The 15,336-nt window shown below is 54.4% G+C and overlaps 1 protein-coding gene across 1 annotated transcript in view; it reads left to right on the forward strand.

Annotated features, from left to right (window-relative positions):
• Nucleotides 1–2,810: 2,810 nt before the first annotated feature.
• TGFBI (transforming growth factor beta induced) overlaps nucleotides 2,811–15,336 on the forward strand; it is a 32,775-nt gene continuing 20,249 nt past the window's right edge. Inside the window, exons 1-2 of the mRNA XM_003980782.5 lie at nucleotides 2,811–3,002; nucleotides 7,840–7,938. Coding sequence (XP_003980831.2) covers nucleotides 2,869–3,002; nucleotides 7,840–7,938 — 233 coding nt within the window. The 5' untranslated portion in view covers nucleotides 2,811–2,868. The remainder of the gene's footprint in view (nucleotides 3,003–7,839; nucleotides 7,939–15,336) is intronic.

Raw genomic sequence — 15,336 nt, forward strand, 5'->3', positions numbered from 1 at the left:
GAGTGAATGTCCCAACCCTCCCTTCTGGGGAGGTGGGGAGGGGAGGAGACAAGGAGGGCATCAGGGAAGGTCAATGTCAGGACCACTCCAGATCACCTCCTGGTCTTCAGGGCAGAAGACACAAGTGGGGTTTCCCGGAAACTATAGCCTTCTGGTCTTTGGCTTCCTGAGTGCCAGCCAGAGGCTAGAAGCCGCTTAGTGATAGGATCCAGCTGGAACTCTGTGCCCCAGTTGACAGTGGTGGTAGCTCTGTGAAATCCTCCTCTCCATTGGCCTCCCTTCAGGGTTTCTTCTCTGCCTGCTTCTCTGCCTCTCAGATGGATCCTTCCTCAAGCTCGGACCTGCTTCCTCGCCTCCCTTCCCCTTGCTCTTCCTCCTTGTCTTTTCCAACGCAGGAGCTGCAGAGAGCTCACCTAGTCCACGGTTTGGCCACCACCTGCTGGTGTGCTGACTCAAATCTGCATCTCCAGGCCTCAGGATTCCCCTGGCCCCCCGCCCTGTGAGGGCAGGTCTGTACTGGGCCTCTCCATCTGGAAATGCAGTGGGCCCAGAAGGCATGATGTGGACACACCCGGACTCATGGTTCACTCCCCACTGGCACCTCAGTGTGCCCTTCCCGGGGTGCTCATCATGTATCCAGTCTTCCGAGCCTCAAGCCTTGGTTAACTCTGACTACCCCCCTCCCTCCCTTACCCTCCAGTGCCCACGGGGTTTCCAAGTCTAGTCAAGGCTACCCTGAAATCTCCCTGCAACCTGTCCTCCCCTCTCGACTCCCTCTGTTCCCCCAAGTCAGGCCCCCAATAGCTCTTCCTGCCCCTTCCCCAGGCCCTCAACTGCTCTGCTCCCCTCCTCTCCTTGCACCCCACACTCTGATGACCCCTTCTTCTCTTTCTTCTTCCTTTCCACCAGCATTCTAACATGTACAAGCCTCTCTTGATTTTGTCTTCACCTGACCTCCGTCCTGACTCTCCCCTTCCCTTCCCAGACAGGATTCTTGAGAAGAATCTTCTCTACTCCATACTCGTGTCACCACTCCAACCACCGCAGTCTGGCTTCAGCCATCCTGCTGCCCACAACCAGGTCCCCAGGGGCTCTCTGTAACACGGCAGGCTGAGTCTGTCATGTATACAGTAGTGCTGCTAACAGCCCCTCCTTGTGGGGCCCCCTCCCCAGAGTAGCTCCACACTCCCCATCTCCTGTCCCTCTGTCAGCTGCACTACCTGCCTGGTGACTGCTCTGTGCCCTGCCTCCTCCCCATCATTGCTGTCACCCACCTGCTGCTTTGCCTGCCCTCCCCCAGAGTTCAGGGACTCCTGCAGCTTCAGCTTCATGCAGGCCCAGGGTGACGCCCACGTGGGAATCTCCACACCCCAGCCCCCCCAGAGAGCCACATCCCACATCCAGCTGTCTGTGGGACCCTCCACTTGGATGAGTCACAAGCACATCAACCTGAGAGGATCCAAAACCACTTACCCTCTCCTGGAAAACCTGCAACCCCGTCCGTGTCCCTTATTCTAAAAATGGTATCACCACCCGCCTAGATGCCCATGCCAAGAGCACCTTAGTCATTGTGCCTCCTCCTTCTCCCCTTCTTACGTACAGCGTCCAAGTCCTGCTGAGTGTGTTACCTCCTCCACACCCCTGGAGTTTGTCCGCCTCTCTGAATGCCCACCTCCACCACTATTGGTCCAGCTCTTACATGGTCCCCCTCCTAGTCACCTGACCTTCCCACCCCAGGCTCGCCCTGTTTTGCCTGGGCCTCTCCCAGCCTGTTCCTGACACTGATCATGTCACTTGCCTGCTTTTCCGTCACCTGCACGACTCTTAGTTTGGGTCTGGGTCCTGTGACGTGTCATCCCGCTTCCTCTCTCCTTGACCTCCCTGTTCCTGAATGCATGCCGTGGTTGCCTGGCTAACTCCTTTTCACCCTCAGGCCGAGGAACAGGTGTCACTTCCATAGAGCCAGGGGTCTCCTCCCGGCCCCCCAGGCCCCAGCTGCCACTCTCCATGGCACGGTATTGGCTCAGGGATCTCCAAACGGTGAGCTTTTTCAGAAAGAGCCTCGATCTCCTTTGCTAGCACGTCTCTGTCTCCCCAGGGCTACCAGTGCCAGGTAACTGGTGAGTGATTAATAGGTGTTTGGATGGATACTTAGCTCCCTCCCATGTGACTGTCTGCTTAGGCACTCTGCGCTGCTCCGGGCCAGGAATCTTGCCCCTTCTTCCATCTCTTCACAGCATCCATCTGGCGCGTGGTGCTGCAGAGACGTTTACTTAAAGAGAATGAGTGTGTACCAAGGCGAGGGACCCCACCCTTCTCCAGGGTTTCCAAGGGTAGCTTAGCGTCTAACAAAACCTGCCCCGTGTATTTTTAGCTTCTGGCAGTCATAAGGTTTACTCCTTATCTGTCTGCCAGTTAGCAAGCCCTGGGGTGAGTGCTCTTCCCGAAATGCAGAGGCCGAGTGTGATGGGAGTGCGGTGGGCATCAGCGGTGCCCGTCGGTCACCCCTCTCCCCCAGAGTTTTGTAGCCTCAGACCAGGGAGGGACGTCGGAGCTGGGCAAGCTGCGGGCCTGGAGGACAGAGACGTGTGAGGAACCCAGCACACCACCGCCCCGCCCGCCCCCGCTGTCCCCGCTGCCAGCCCCCCACACCCGCTGCGCTGCCGGATGACCCGTGGCCCCGGGGAGGGCGCAGCGGGGAGCGCGGGCCTGGGGCTGCGGGGGTGCCGCGCAGCGGGGGCTGCGGGTCGGAGGCGGGGGCGCCCGGCTTCCCCGCCCCTCGCGGCCGCTCCCTCCCGCTCGCCGCCTACTTAACCTGGCCCGCGGCGGCGGCGCTCTCACTTCCCGAGGTCCGCGTCCACTCGCTCCATGGCGCTCCTCGTGCGGCTGCTGCCCCTCGCCCTGGCGCTGGCCCTGGGCCCCGCCGCCACCCTGGCGGGCCCCGCCAAGTCGCCCTACCAGCTGGTGCTGCAGCACAGCCGGCTCCGGGGCCGCCAACACGGGTAAGCCGGCCGCCGCGCCAGGGGTGGCCGCGGGACGGGCCGGGGGCGCAGGGGACAGAGCGCAAAAACGCCGAGCAGGCAGCACGGGGAGGCCTGAGGGACCGGCCCTGCACCGGGTGAGGGAAGGAGGTGGGGGACCTGGAGGGCAAGCCCGTGGCACGGGCTTCGTAGAGGAAGGGGTGGGAGAACTGAGCGGCAACACCGGCCCTCGGGACAAGAGCACTGGACGACCGAGGCTTTCAGCTTCCTCTCCCAGGGGTAGGAAGGGGGAGTTGGCGGCCGTGCCCAGAATAACCGTGGAAAGGTGGCCAGGGCAGAGAGGAAGCCCACCTGCAGGGCACATGGTCCAGTGCAGCCAGGGCCTTGTCCAGAGAGAGCCTACAGATGTGGCACTGGAGCCGCACAAGGTGGCACCGTCCAAAGGCTCCGCGCCCACCACCTGGCTCCAGGCAGTGCTCACCAGGCACCCCAGGGGCCGAGCGGCACCTCCTCCCCTGCCAGATGAAGAGCAGAATTCCGTGGGCCTCATGCACGCTGTGTAGACTGGGAAACTGAGTCCAGAGAGGACTCATCCCTTTTCTCTAGTCCTGCCCTGGAGCCAACACTGGAATCTGCCTTAAAACATTAACTGGGGTCATAAATGTGGCACATGATCCTCGCAGATATTCCTTTGAGACACTGACACTGATGTGTTGGCTGAAGGAGGCAAACCCAGGCAGAGGGTCTGACCTGGTAAAGACACCAGCCCAGACCCAGGCAGGGACAGGTGATATTTCTACATCCCAGACTAGACCATCCCACTTCACACTCACCCGGGCTTTGCCATAGCTTCCAGCCTGTCCCGTTGCACCAACTCTTTTTTCACAAATAAGTAAAACCATACGTGGATAGAGTCATGCCACTGGGTCTGGCATTCGAACCCAGATGGTGCCCTGGGCACATGACTGGGCAGACCTGTACTCAGGTCAAAACTCACTGTTGGGGGTGACTACAGGTGACTTCAGAGGCCTCACTATGCCTTGGCTCCCCACCCTTAGGAGTGCTCCAGGGGTGGGTGCCGGCTACCCCCCACAGAGAGCAGTTGTCCTTGGGCTTACCTGGCCTTTCAGGTGCCCAGGGCTGCGGGGAGGGGGATTTCTGCAGACTGGCAGGGTGAGCTGCGGCCTCAGTGCCCTCCTGGAAAGAGTAGAGCACGGGAGAATGTCCTGGGGTCTTTAGGGAAGGGGGAGAATCACCTTCGACTGTGGCTGTGTGTACAGAAGGGTGAGGGGGGCAGCTCAAAAAGTTGAGGGGGATCATAAGAGACGTAAAAGTCAAAAAGTGTGCGACTGGCATCTTCATTGTCTCTGCCCAGCTCACCTTTCCCCTCTTGCCTTTCTTGCCAAAGAAGCACGTTCTGTTTGGGTGCCGCAGTCTGCGTGGGAGGTTTCTGTTCCTTCTGTATGTTAGCCACTAAGTCAGGAGAAGGTCCCGATAGCATGCCGAGCAGCGCTGTCCCCCAGAGTGGGATCTCCATGCACACCACAGTGAGGCTTCCCCAAAGGTGTTGTCAGGGCTCCGCCAAGAGTCATCTCGATAGAGAAGCTCCTTCCCTTCAGAGCTCAGAAGAGACAATGACCAACTGAAAATTAGGACTCTTTTTTTTTTTTAACAAGGCGAGTGCTCTTTGTTATGGATTTCAGATATTAGCTCAACTTCCTCTGCACCCCTCTTCCCCATGCGCCTGCAGGCCAATCCTGTTGTTTTGCTTCTTGGGGGGTGCAAAGGAAGGCCTCTAGGAAGGCCTGTGGAGATCGGGGATGGGCAGAATGGTCTGGGAAGTCACACACACACACCCTCCCCAGTAAAGTGTGGGTGTGCAGGCAGGTGCACTGTGACCAAACGTTTGCAGGCACGGTTGCATTTCCTGTGATCTAACTGTCCCTGAGAATTCCGAGGGACTGCCTGGCCTTGCACATAGGTGTGGCACCCTGTGCAAAATGGGTAACCCTGTTCAAGCCCCAACCCTTCATTCAAAGTGAGAAGTGGCGGAAAGGGAAGAAAAATCTGCTCTTTTCAGGCAATGCGGCATGCTCCAAGACGTGAAGGAGAACTAGGAAGTGTGCCTTGCCCACGGACAGCGTTTTATCACCCCACACCCCCACCTCCACCACAGCGCGGGAGATCTGTTGTTCGTGTTCCCATCTTACAGGTGGGGAAACTGCAGCTTAGTGGGATGGAGTGACTTAGTCCCAACACGGGAAGCTGTTCGGAGAGTAGAGACTGTGATGTGACCTCTTGACTCCCAGCTGCATCCATGTTGCTACAGGGAGGGGAAGAGAAATACAGACAGAGAAGTAGAAACGCATTTGCACTTCTGACTCCCAACATCCAAAACTGGACTGGATTTCCTGAAGCATTTGAGTTTCTTTCTTTTTTTTAATGTTTATTTATTTTTGAGAGACAGAGCAGGAGTGGGGGAGGGGCAGAGAGCGAGAGGGAGACACAGAATCTGAAGCAGGCTTCAGGCTCCGGGCTGTCAGCACAGAGCCCGATGTGGGGCTCAAACTCACACCAGGAGATCGTGACCTAAGCTGAAGTCGGACGCTTAACCGACTGAGCCACCCAGGTGCCCCAAGAAGCACTTGATTTTCGAATCCGAGTTGAACAGCAGAACTGTTGTGCTGGAGGCAGAGGGCCCAGAAATGGCTAGGTCATTTCTATTAAACTTCAGCCTAGATTTCCTGTGTATACAGCCCACCCCTCCCCCCGCTGCTGTGAGTGGGAGCCACCCCCAGCCTCTGCTCCTGTCTCAAAGGGGCCGCGGCAGTGGAAACTCACTCCACAGAGGAATGTTAGAGCCACATCCACAAGAGACTCACTGAAGATTCGCCAGCCGCCTACGGAAAGTTGCAGGGAATTCATCGACAGTAATTGTTTCCTGCTTGGGCAGATAGAAGAACTTCTGAGGTTGTTCAGCAATAAACAGTACCTAGGGCTGGAGTGTGGCCAGTGGGGACTCTCCAGGGGTTATTTGGGGACGGCTGTAACCTGTGAATCCCAGGTTGCAAACAGAGGAGCAAGGTGGCTTCGGTTAGAATCCTCTGGAGGCTGTGGGCATCTGGTCAGATCCAGCTAGGACTAAGGGGACACAGGCTTACCTCCCTGCCAGCCTGTGATTTGCCGCCCCCCGACTTCCCTTGCCCTCTGCTTCTTATGCCGACTCACGAATATTTAGTGTGCCTCCTTGGCCCGTGAACCTTTGCCTCCTGAGCCACAAGCGGGACAAAGAAGTGACCTCCATATGGTAGAAGAGAGAGGGCAGAGAAGCAAAAGGTCAGTGTGCCCTCCTACCTAATAACCCGATTCTGACTTTTTGAGAGCTGACCACGTTCCTGCAGCTGATATGATGGGGATGGTAGATGTAGCTGTTGCTGCAGTACCCATGGCCTCCTGGCAGCAAGTGATGATTGCTAAGCACGTTTTTAAAGTAACAGAGGAGGTGATATATAAAAATGACACCTGAATCTCTCAGGACACAGAGGTTTTGTGGAAGCTCTCAGTCTCTTCGCTTTGTTTTCCTCCGACTTGCGGTTCAGCCGAGGAACTTCCTGCCTCAGGTCAGGGAGACCCCCTCCCAATTGTCTCCCGCTACACAGCTAACTCCTTTGCCCCGGGGCTCCTAATGAAGATCCTGCCACTGCGTGGCCTGACCATGGTTTGGGTCACGACTCTGTACATTGGTTAAACGACACACCAACAACCCCCCCCCCCCAGCTCTGGGAAGGGGGGCTTCTCAGCAGAACCCTGGGCGTTGCACTGAGCTTTTCCAGCATTCCTGAGAACTCCTCCGAGTGGGTGGTCCCAGCAACAGTATCTTCAGCAAGGTCATTTCCAAGCTCTTGCTTCACCCTGACTCAGTGCTGGGCCCCATGTAGAATGTAAAAGCGAGAACAAGGCAGCGCACCTACCCTCAAGGGTCTTTGGGGGGGTAATTGGAGAGAAGAAAGATATGTACTCTGATCAGTTTTGGATTCTGTTTGGTACCAAGCATCAAACAGGGGCCGTATTTTGGGGTAGATTTGCACAGGAGAGGGTCGCCTGGGACACTGGAGGGAGGCTTTCTGGGGACAGTGGACTCAGGCAGGGGCCTAACTAGTGAATGGCTGAGAGTCCATTGGGAGAGTGTCGCCTACCGAGGTCCTCACCTCAGCCAGCATAGTAGTGTTCAGAGCCAGGCTCCTGGCTTAGGGATGTGGAGCATGTCTGTGTGGAGCTGCCTAGGAGGTGCCGGGCTCAGACTTTGGCCTCCTCTCATGACAGAGGGGCTGGCTATGTGCACTGGGATGCCCAGTTAGAGCCTGTGGACATTTTGGCTCAGAGGGGGGTTGGGGGTGCAGAGAAGGGCTGGGGCTTCTCTCAAAGCTGCCTGGCTTCACAAACGTACTACTTAGCTAGATTTCTCAATCTGTAATGTGATCTAAAAATGTTAAGATGCTTTTATTTACACGGACCCACTACCATGTCAAAGGATACTTCCATGAAATTATGTCAGTGTGCGAGATACACTTTGACAGGGTTTAATTTGGTAGGAAACTTGCAGGGGAGCTCGAAATCAAGGGAGACAGTATCTGCCCCCGAGCCACCTCGCAGGTCCCAACACTGACATGACTGTGCCTTCTCCATATCTAGAACATTCTAATGACCCATTCTAAAACATTCCCATGACAATTCTAGAACATTCTAACGACCCATTCTAGAACATTCTTACGACCCTGGAAGGCCCACATGGCGGGAAGGACGTGGTAGTCGGGTAGAGGTGCCGACCGTCCTGCTGACACCACTGCTTTTATTTCAGCCCCAACGTGTGTGCTGTGCAGAAGCTCATCGGCACCAACAAGAAGTACTTCACCAACTGTAAGCAGTGGTACCAGAGGAAGATCTGTGGCAAATCAACGTGAGTATCTGTAAGCGCTCGAGACTGCCAGCCACCTCAGAGGGCACACTGCACGTAAGCCAGTTGCAGGGCCCCTGGGCCAGGGCCGGCCTTCTGAAAGGTTAGGCTGCCTAAGGAGTCACGCAGATGCATGTGCAAACGTGTCACACAGCTGTGTCCTGGGGAGGGGCGCTTTTACGAGGCTGGCCAACTTTTTTTTTTAATTCTTTTTTTTTAATCTTTATTTTTGAGAGAGAGAGGGAAAATGACAGTGCAAGCAGGGGAGGAACAGAGAGAGGGGGAAACCCAGAATTCGAAGCAGGCTCCAGGCTCTGAGCTGTCAGCACAGTGCCCGACATGGGACTCGAACCCATGAACAGCGAGTTTGTGACCTGAGCTGAAGTCGGATGCTTAGCCGACTGAGCCACGCAGGTGCCCCAGGAGGCTGGCCAACTTTGGTTTGCATTTTTAAGGCTCCTGACAAGACTTGGATACATTCTTCAGGGCTGCTGTGGGATTATAAGCAGCATAAACCATGGTGTGTGTGTACATGTATGTGTGGGCATGCTTCTCAATACTCACCAAGTGGTACAGAGTCAGTAGAGATGCCACTGGCCTGTGTCTCTAGGTAAGAGAGCCCACTGGTGAACTTACACAGCACTCCTGCTCTGCAGTCATAAGGTAAACACCCCCCAAAGACTGGATGCCTAGAAACATGCATGTTATGAGGCAGCAAATGTGTTAAAAACATAGGCTCAGGCTCCCTTGCTTCAGATGCTGGCTGTGCCACTTAGTTGGGCAGGCAGCTTCACCGTTGGAACCCTCAGTTGCCTCATCTGTCAAATGGGAACAACAAAGGATTGCCTTACAGGATCATCATGAGGATTGAATGAAGGAATGCATTTAAGGCTGAATAAGGTGCCTTGCATATAGTAAATGCTCAGTAAATGCTACCTGCTGTTATTTGCAGATCTAGGCCATGCAGACAGTGGTGAGAGTGCCAACGGGGTGTGGACCAGTGTGGTTACAACAGGGCTTTTCAGTGCCTCTGTCAGCATCCAGGGAGGTGGCATTCGCCCCAATTGTGCTGCCTGGTGGAAACAGGGTGGCATGCATGTCCTAACAGAATTCCTGGGAGGCTTAATCTGTTTTGGCACCAACAGTCAACCGATCTCAAAGCTGGCTCTCTGCTACAGACAGGAAGAAGTGCTATGAGAAACCTCCTGGGTCACTTTTGAGGGCCTGACCTTCCTCTTGTCTGCATACTAGGAGGATTAAGAGCTTCTAAGCCACTCTCTTGAGCTCTTTCCCATGTTAGGGAATTTTAAATGTATTGCTTGGGACATTGCTTTTGAGTAGACGTCTCCTTCGGCTTCATAACCTGCGAAGGAAGGGAAAATGCTCTTTCCTGAAAATGTACATAGAAAAGAAATATCCCAGCCTGTGACCCTGACTGATTTAGGCAATTATCAATCCTGGTGTGAATCAGGAGAAATTAGGGCTCATGGCAGAGCAGGGGAGAGACCGGCAGCTCCCTGGGAGCTTGCCAAGGGCAGATCCATGACAGCTGGCTCTCGCTTGACCACACCCAGCCTCAAAGGTAAGGGCTGAGTGAACTAAGAGGACGTACCTTCTGGGTTCAGTTGAGTAAACACCCAGCAGTGTTTGCCGCCTTGGACAAAAAGAGATTAATGCAAATTCTATACCGTACCTCCTTCCATGGTGTCCTTCCATGGTGTTTGTTACACAAACAACAAAAAAGTCTTTAGTACTGTTTGATTTTTCCCATGTGTGTGTATTATCTACTCGATGTAACAGTGAATTAATTACTTAATCAAGCATAGAGGTAGGCCGCACATAATTGCTTCTTGGAAGGTGACCAAAGACCTGTACCAAGCAAATAGCCCTTCGACATCTCGGAACCCTGGGTTTCAAGAGTTGCACACTTTTGTTAGTCCTGGTTTCCCTAAAGATGAGACCCACCTGTAATGTCAAGCTGGCCTTGGAGTGGCGTTGGCTGTGGTATTTTGTTCAGCCTTGTGTAGAAGCATTTGCCTGACCAGTTAACCGTAGCTGGGTAACGTTCCTCAGCAGTTCCTGGCTGATACCCCTGTCAACGATGAGTCATAACCTTGGCTTATTGGCTCTCAGTACCTACACCCTTCTCATCTATGTGACAGGACAGGGCATAGGCCGCATAGCTGTGTGTTGGCAAATGTTCTCGATGGCCCATTCTTCCCTCGGGAGAAAAAGTTCTGGCTTTAAGAGGGTGGTGATGTGGTAGCACAGCAACCTTACGCCAATGAGCAGAGGGGAAGCCTGGGGTAGATAGGGAATGGGCGGCTAGGGTGTGGGGGGGAAAGTGAGGTGTAGCGTGGGGTCACGCGGCGCCCCATGCCCAGCCCCAGCCGTTGACCCGGTCCTGCAGAGGCAGAAGGGGTTGCGTGCGCATTCAACTCTTCCATGTGGCCTTTGCTTTGGGCGACTTCAAAAACAGGAAATGAGGATAGGAAACCATGAGTTGATATAAAACTTCATGATCCGGGACAAGAGGGTCCCTTCCTGGAACATCACATGCAACATCGGAGGAACTGACCTGGAAGAGGTCCAGAGGCCTCAGGCAGGGAAAGGGGAGGCAGTAGAACGCGTCCCCATTCTCAGAGACTGAGAAGAAACAGCCTTGTGGTTCACATGTGTACATGGACCGACACCCGAGAGAGAGCTACCATCTGACCCCCAGGAATTCAGTGCCAGAGGTGGCCACAAAGGGAGGGGCAGAGGGCTGCGTTGGCTAGAGCTGACAAGGGGTCCCTCCAGCCAAAATGGGTCCCTTGGTGCATTTGTTTGGGTGAAGACGAGAGTGGGAAATGGGGAACATAGTTGTGGTTGGAGCAGAGAGGACCGTCTCAGCATGGGGCCGACTTGGGCAGTGAGAATTTTTAGGGAAGAGGCTGGAGCAGAGGTGTGTGTTGGGGTGAAAGGAAGCCAAGCGTCTCGGGGAAGGAGGCAGCCCAGGTCACCAAGGGGCCCAAGTCTGGAGGAAGAGTTTAAATTTGAAAGCAGACAAGTGGCACTAAACCCAGGGCCTCGGGGTGAAGACTTTGCAGTGTCCAGTCACACAGAGACCCGGGACCCTGAAGCCACTTGTTGGATGCTTGGAGGCCCTGGATTCCAACTCCATGGAGGAAGGAAGCGGACTGGCCACACACTGTCCTCCAGTCAAAGGACAGGACATTGTCAGACGGAGGTTTTGCTGCATTTCCAAAAAGAGAAGAACCTGAGTCTTTGGTGCTGTTCGTCTCGCTTGCCATATGGATTTTATTACAGGAAGTGGTTACCAGTGGGCCCCTATTTAGCGACTTGAGTGAATTTTATTACTTGGAAATTCACATGAGCTTTTATTTCAGGTCCTAAAGAGCACCAGCACGATACAATAGCTAATCAAGCAAAGAGGGTTTGGGGGGAGACGGCATCCCATTCCGTGATTTCAGGCCCCAGTCTGATCAGTCACCGTAAAAACTTTATATGCAGCGGCTTGAGCAATGCTGCAGGAAACGGTGGTCAGGAAACCTCGCCGCCTCTCAACAGGCCTCCTTTGTGCGAGCCCCAGGAGAGGGAGGCCTGCTTAACGGCCAAGTCGGGTCAGAGTTGACATCACGGGGACGTAGCAGTCATCGTTGGAGCGCAGGCATCATAAACGTGGCACAGGCAGGGCCGGCAGGGGAGCCGGCGGTTAAGAGTGGTAGCTGTCCATTCTAAGAGTCTTGAAGTTATTTTGTGAGTAACACATCTCACAAGCTCAGCAGCCGGTTCTTCGAAGCCAAGATGAGCTGGCGGGGCACACCCCTTTCTCTGGGAGCAGCGTTGCTTTGCCCAGGGGCTGAAGTATGAATACTTCTTCAGCACTGTGTTAAGGCTGCAGCACCCAAGGCAGCGGGGGTATGGCCGAGCCTTTCCGTCAGCGGGCAGAGGCATTTCCAGTAGGTCTCACGTTGTCAGGGCACCCAGGGACATCTGCAGGGAAGCTGAACAAGAGCCCTCCTGTTCCTCCCCGTCCTGTATCCCACAGCCTTGGTCCCATGAGGAAAAAGAAGAGGATGGTCCAGGGACGCCAGGCTGTCCCCAGGCCCACAGCGGCACTTCCTTCCTTGTTTGATGTTCCTTGTGTAGTCACCTGGGATAAACCACTTCAAAATAACTGAGATCGGACGTAGACCAAACACTGAGGGTTCACTGGACATGTTGGCCGTACAGGTTTTCCTGAAGGTTCTCTCCCACTCTGTAAATTCCAAGGAGGCAGGTTAGCTGCCAGGGAATTTTGCTTGGGTGAGAATTTACATGAATCCATGTACCATCTGGGGTAATGTCCTGTGGTAGGTGAATAACACCCCAGTAAAGACGTCCACGTCCTAATCCCTGAACCTGTAACAGTGTTACCTGACCAGGAAAAAGAGAGCCTTTGCCAACATGATTAAGTGAAGGATCTTGAGGGGGGAAGATTATCCCGGGTTATCTGGTGAGCTCAGTATAATCGTAAGGGTCCTTTTAAGAGGGAGGCAGGAGGGCAGAGTCAGAGAAGGAGACGGTGCATTTGAAACTGAGGTTCGGGTGATGGGACCACAAGCCAAGAAGTGCACGCAGCTTTTCCAGATGCTGGAAAAGACAGATTCCCCCCTAGAGCGTCTAAAAGGAATGCAGCCTTTGGTTTTAGCCTCATAAGGCCGCTTTCTGGCTCTAACATCCAGAATTGTAAGACAATAAATGTGTGCTGTTGTGAGTCACTAAGTGTGGGATTATTTGTTACTGCAACAATGGGTAGCTGATGCAGGCCCCGTCTGTTAAGTGCTATAGATGTGTGATGGGGGATTCGTCTATCACGATGTGATTTGATCAGTGGCCACCTGGGTGGCTTAGTTGGTTGAGAGCCGGACTCTTGATTTCGGCTCAGGTTCTGATCTCAAGGTTTGTGAAATCGAGCCCCACGTCAGGCTCTGTGCTGACAGCTCGGAGCCTGGAGCTTGCTTTGGATTCTGTATCTTCTCTCTTTTTGCCCCTACCCCTGCTTGCAGTGTGCCTCTCTCTTTCTCAAAAATAAATAAACATTAAAGAAAATTTAAAGGTGCTGTCTTCCTCATGAACCAAGCTGGACGCTGGTTGGTGATGGGGCCTCTGATGGTGGACAGTAGGTCAAACAAGCCCTTTTCATGGGGGAGCTCACAATTTTGATTTTGTACTGGGGGCTCAAGAAAGCTCAGCTGAGTTTCCAAGCCAGGAGGACAGGAAAGGAACCACTCCACATGGGCAGTCTGTTGGGGGGGGGGGTGGCGGGGGAGGGACAACTGATGTCTAGACCATACCGGGCTGTGTTTGCTCTGTGATTCTGCTTGGAAATCATGACACGTTGAGCAGTTTACCTTCTGTCTCGGGCTGCGTTCCTTGCTCCGCCTACTTCCAGAGTCTGCTCAGTCCCTAGATGTTCACAGCCGTGAGAGCCGGCCAGAAGTGTGCAGTGCACTTGGAGAGAGTGATTGTTTTAACTTATTATATTAACTGCTCGGAAAATGACTTTGGGGAGAGAAGTACCAATGCTTCTGTCTATCTGATCATGAGTAACTCTGGAGGGGAATGGCAGAGAGCCTCCCAAGTGTCTCTATTCTTAGACCTTGGACCGATGCTGCCTTTGCCTTCCTCCTTTAAATGCCCCTCTAAATTGGGCACCTTTCCTCACCTTCTTCCTCAAATTATTCTTCTGACCAGGGAAGCTGGAAGGAGAATATTAGTGTCTCACGGTCCTAGAGGATATTCTTTTTCTGATCTCAGGTCTTTACTTACTGGACTGTGTTAGGTCAAGGAAAAGCCAGGAGCCTCTCTTGAGAACAGCTTTCGCTGATGAGATTTGATTCAGAGACCAGTAGATGGTCCTCCCTGCCCAGGGAGGCCAAGAAACTAGGGAGACGCAGATGGAGGCCCCCACAGTGTCCGTCTTTCCTGTGTCCATCTTGGAGGGACAGCATCAGCTGCACTAGCCTGTGAGGGTCCCCAGCCACATCTTCCCACGTGTGTTCTCCCCGGGGCCAGAGCCCAAGGAGGACGCACGCTGGGCTGACGACAGACACTGCTCGTCCAGGAGCTCAGTGGGCTGTCTTCTCAGTCTGCAACTTCCAGCTGCCCTCTGCTTCTCTGGGGCCACACGGACCTGTCCTGGGAAGAGCTGGTATTGTGGGGTAGGGTTGGGAGTAGAGAAGTTGCCAGCCGAGGCAGTGTCTCGGCCCAGGAGGCTGTCAGGCTGGGGGTGAGGGGCATGGCCCGTGCCTGCGCACCTAGGGAGTGCCAAGGATGCCAGACTGTGGCAGCGGGAGTTGGGGGAGACCAGCAGGGCGAGAGGATGAGGAGAGAGCTTCTTGGCAGAGCCACACTCAGCTAATCAGGAAAAAGCCTTCGGCTGGCAGACTGAGCTCTGCTGGGGGTGACCCACGTCCAGCCGATGTGGGACGCGGCCGCAGAGAGCCCACGTGGCAAGGCACGGTGGGAAGGGTGCTGATGAGGGTAGGCTCTGGCCACATCAGAGAGAGCCCCTGGGTCCCCTTCGTGTCAGATCGGTCTGCTTTCCCCCAATCTGTATGTTGCCAAAAGCAACGGAGAAGGGATTAGACTCCATAAAATCCCAGGGGAGTCCTAGGTCTGCTCCTATCCAGCTGTGATCTTTTTTTTGTTTTTAACATTTATTTATTTTTGAGAGAGAGAGAGCATACGTGCTAGTGGGGGAGGGGCAGAGAGAGATGGAAGGAGAGGATCCCAAGCAGGCTCCAGGCTCTCAGCACGGAGCCCAAGGTACGACTTGAATCCACAAACCGTGAGATCATGACCTGAAGTGGAAACCGAGAGTCAGAAGCGTAACCTACCGAGCCACCCAAGCGCCCCCTAGCCAGCTGTGATCTTAAGACACCCTTTTGCCCCTGAACACCCTTGCAGCTCTCTGGTTCCATCCTAAGTATCCTTCTCCATGCTGACACTTTCCTGCTTAAGTAGGTCTCACCTCCCAGACGCTTAACCCCGCCCGTTTCTCCCCAATGCAACCCACTCCCCCCACACATGCCCGTGTATACGTGGCCACAGAAACTAGTGAGTGCACACTTGAGTTGCTTTTCTCTGTCCTCCGTGAAATCCTGGTGAGGCGCCTGAGCTGTGGAGCTCTCTCTTGTTTTTTTGAGATGGAACTCAAAAGGTTCCATCTGGATACCCTGAGAGAATCCATTGGCCAGCACAGCTGGGGGCTCCCGGGTGTGGAGTGTGCAGCACCCATGTGCACAGGGGCCCCCCAGGATGAGGAGAGCTTTGAGGAGAAGACCCATCCTCCAGCTGTGCTACTCTGATTTCATGGAGTGCCACCCAAGCACTTTTGGAAAGAAGCTAAGCTTT

The sequence above is a fragment of the Felis catus genome, chromosome A1, assembly GCF_018350175.1.
Source record: "Felis catus isolate Fca126 chromosome A1, F.catus_Fca126_mat1.0, whole genome shotgun sequence".
In the NCBI taxonomy this organism is placed as follows: Eukaryota; Metazoa; Chordata; class Mammalia; order Carnivora; family Felidae; genus Felis; species Felis catus.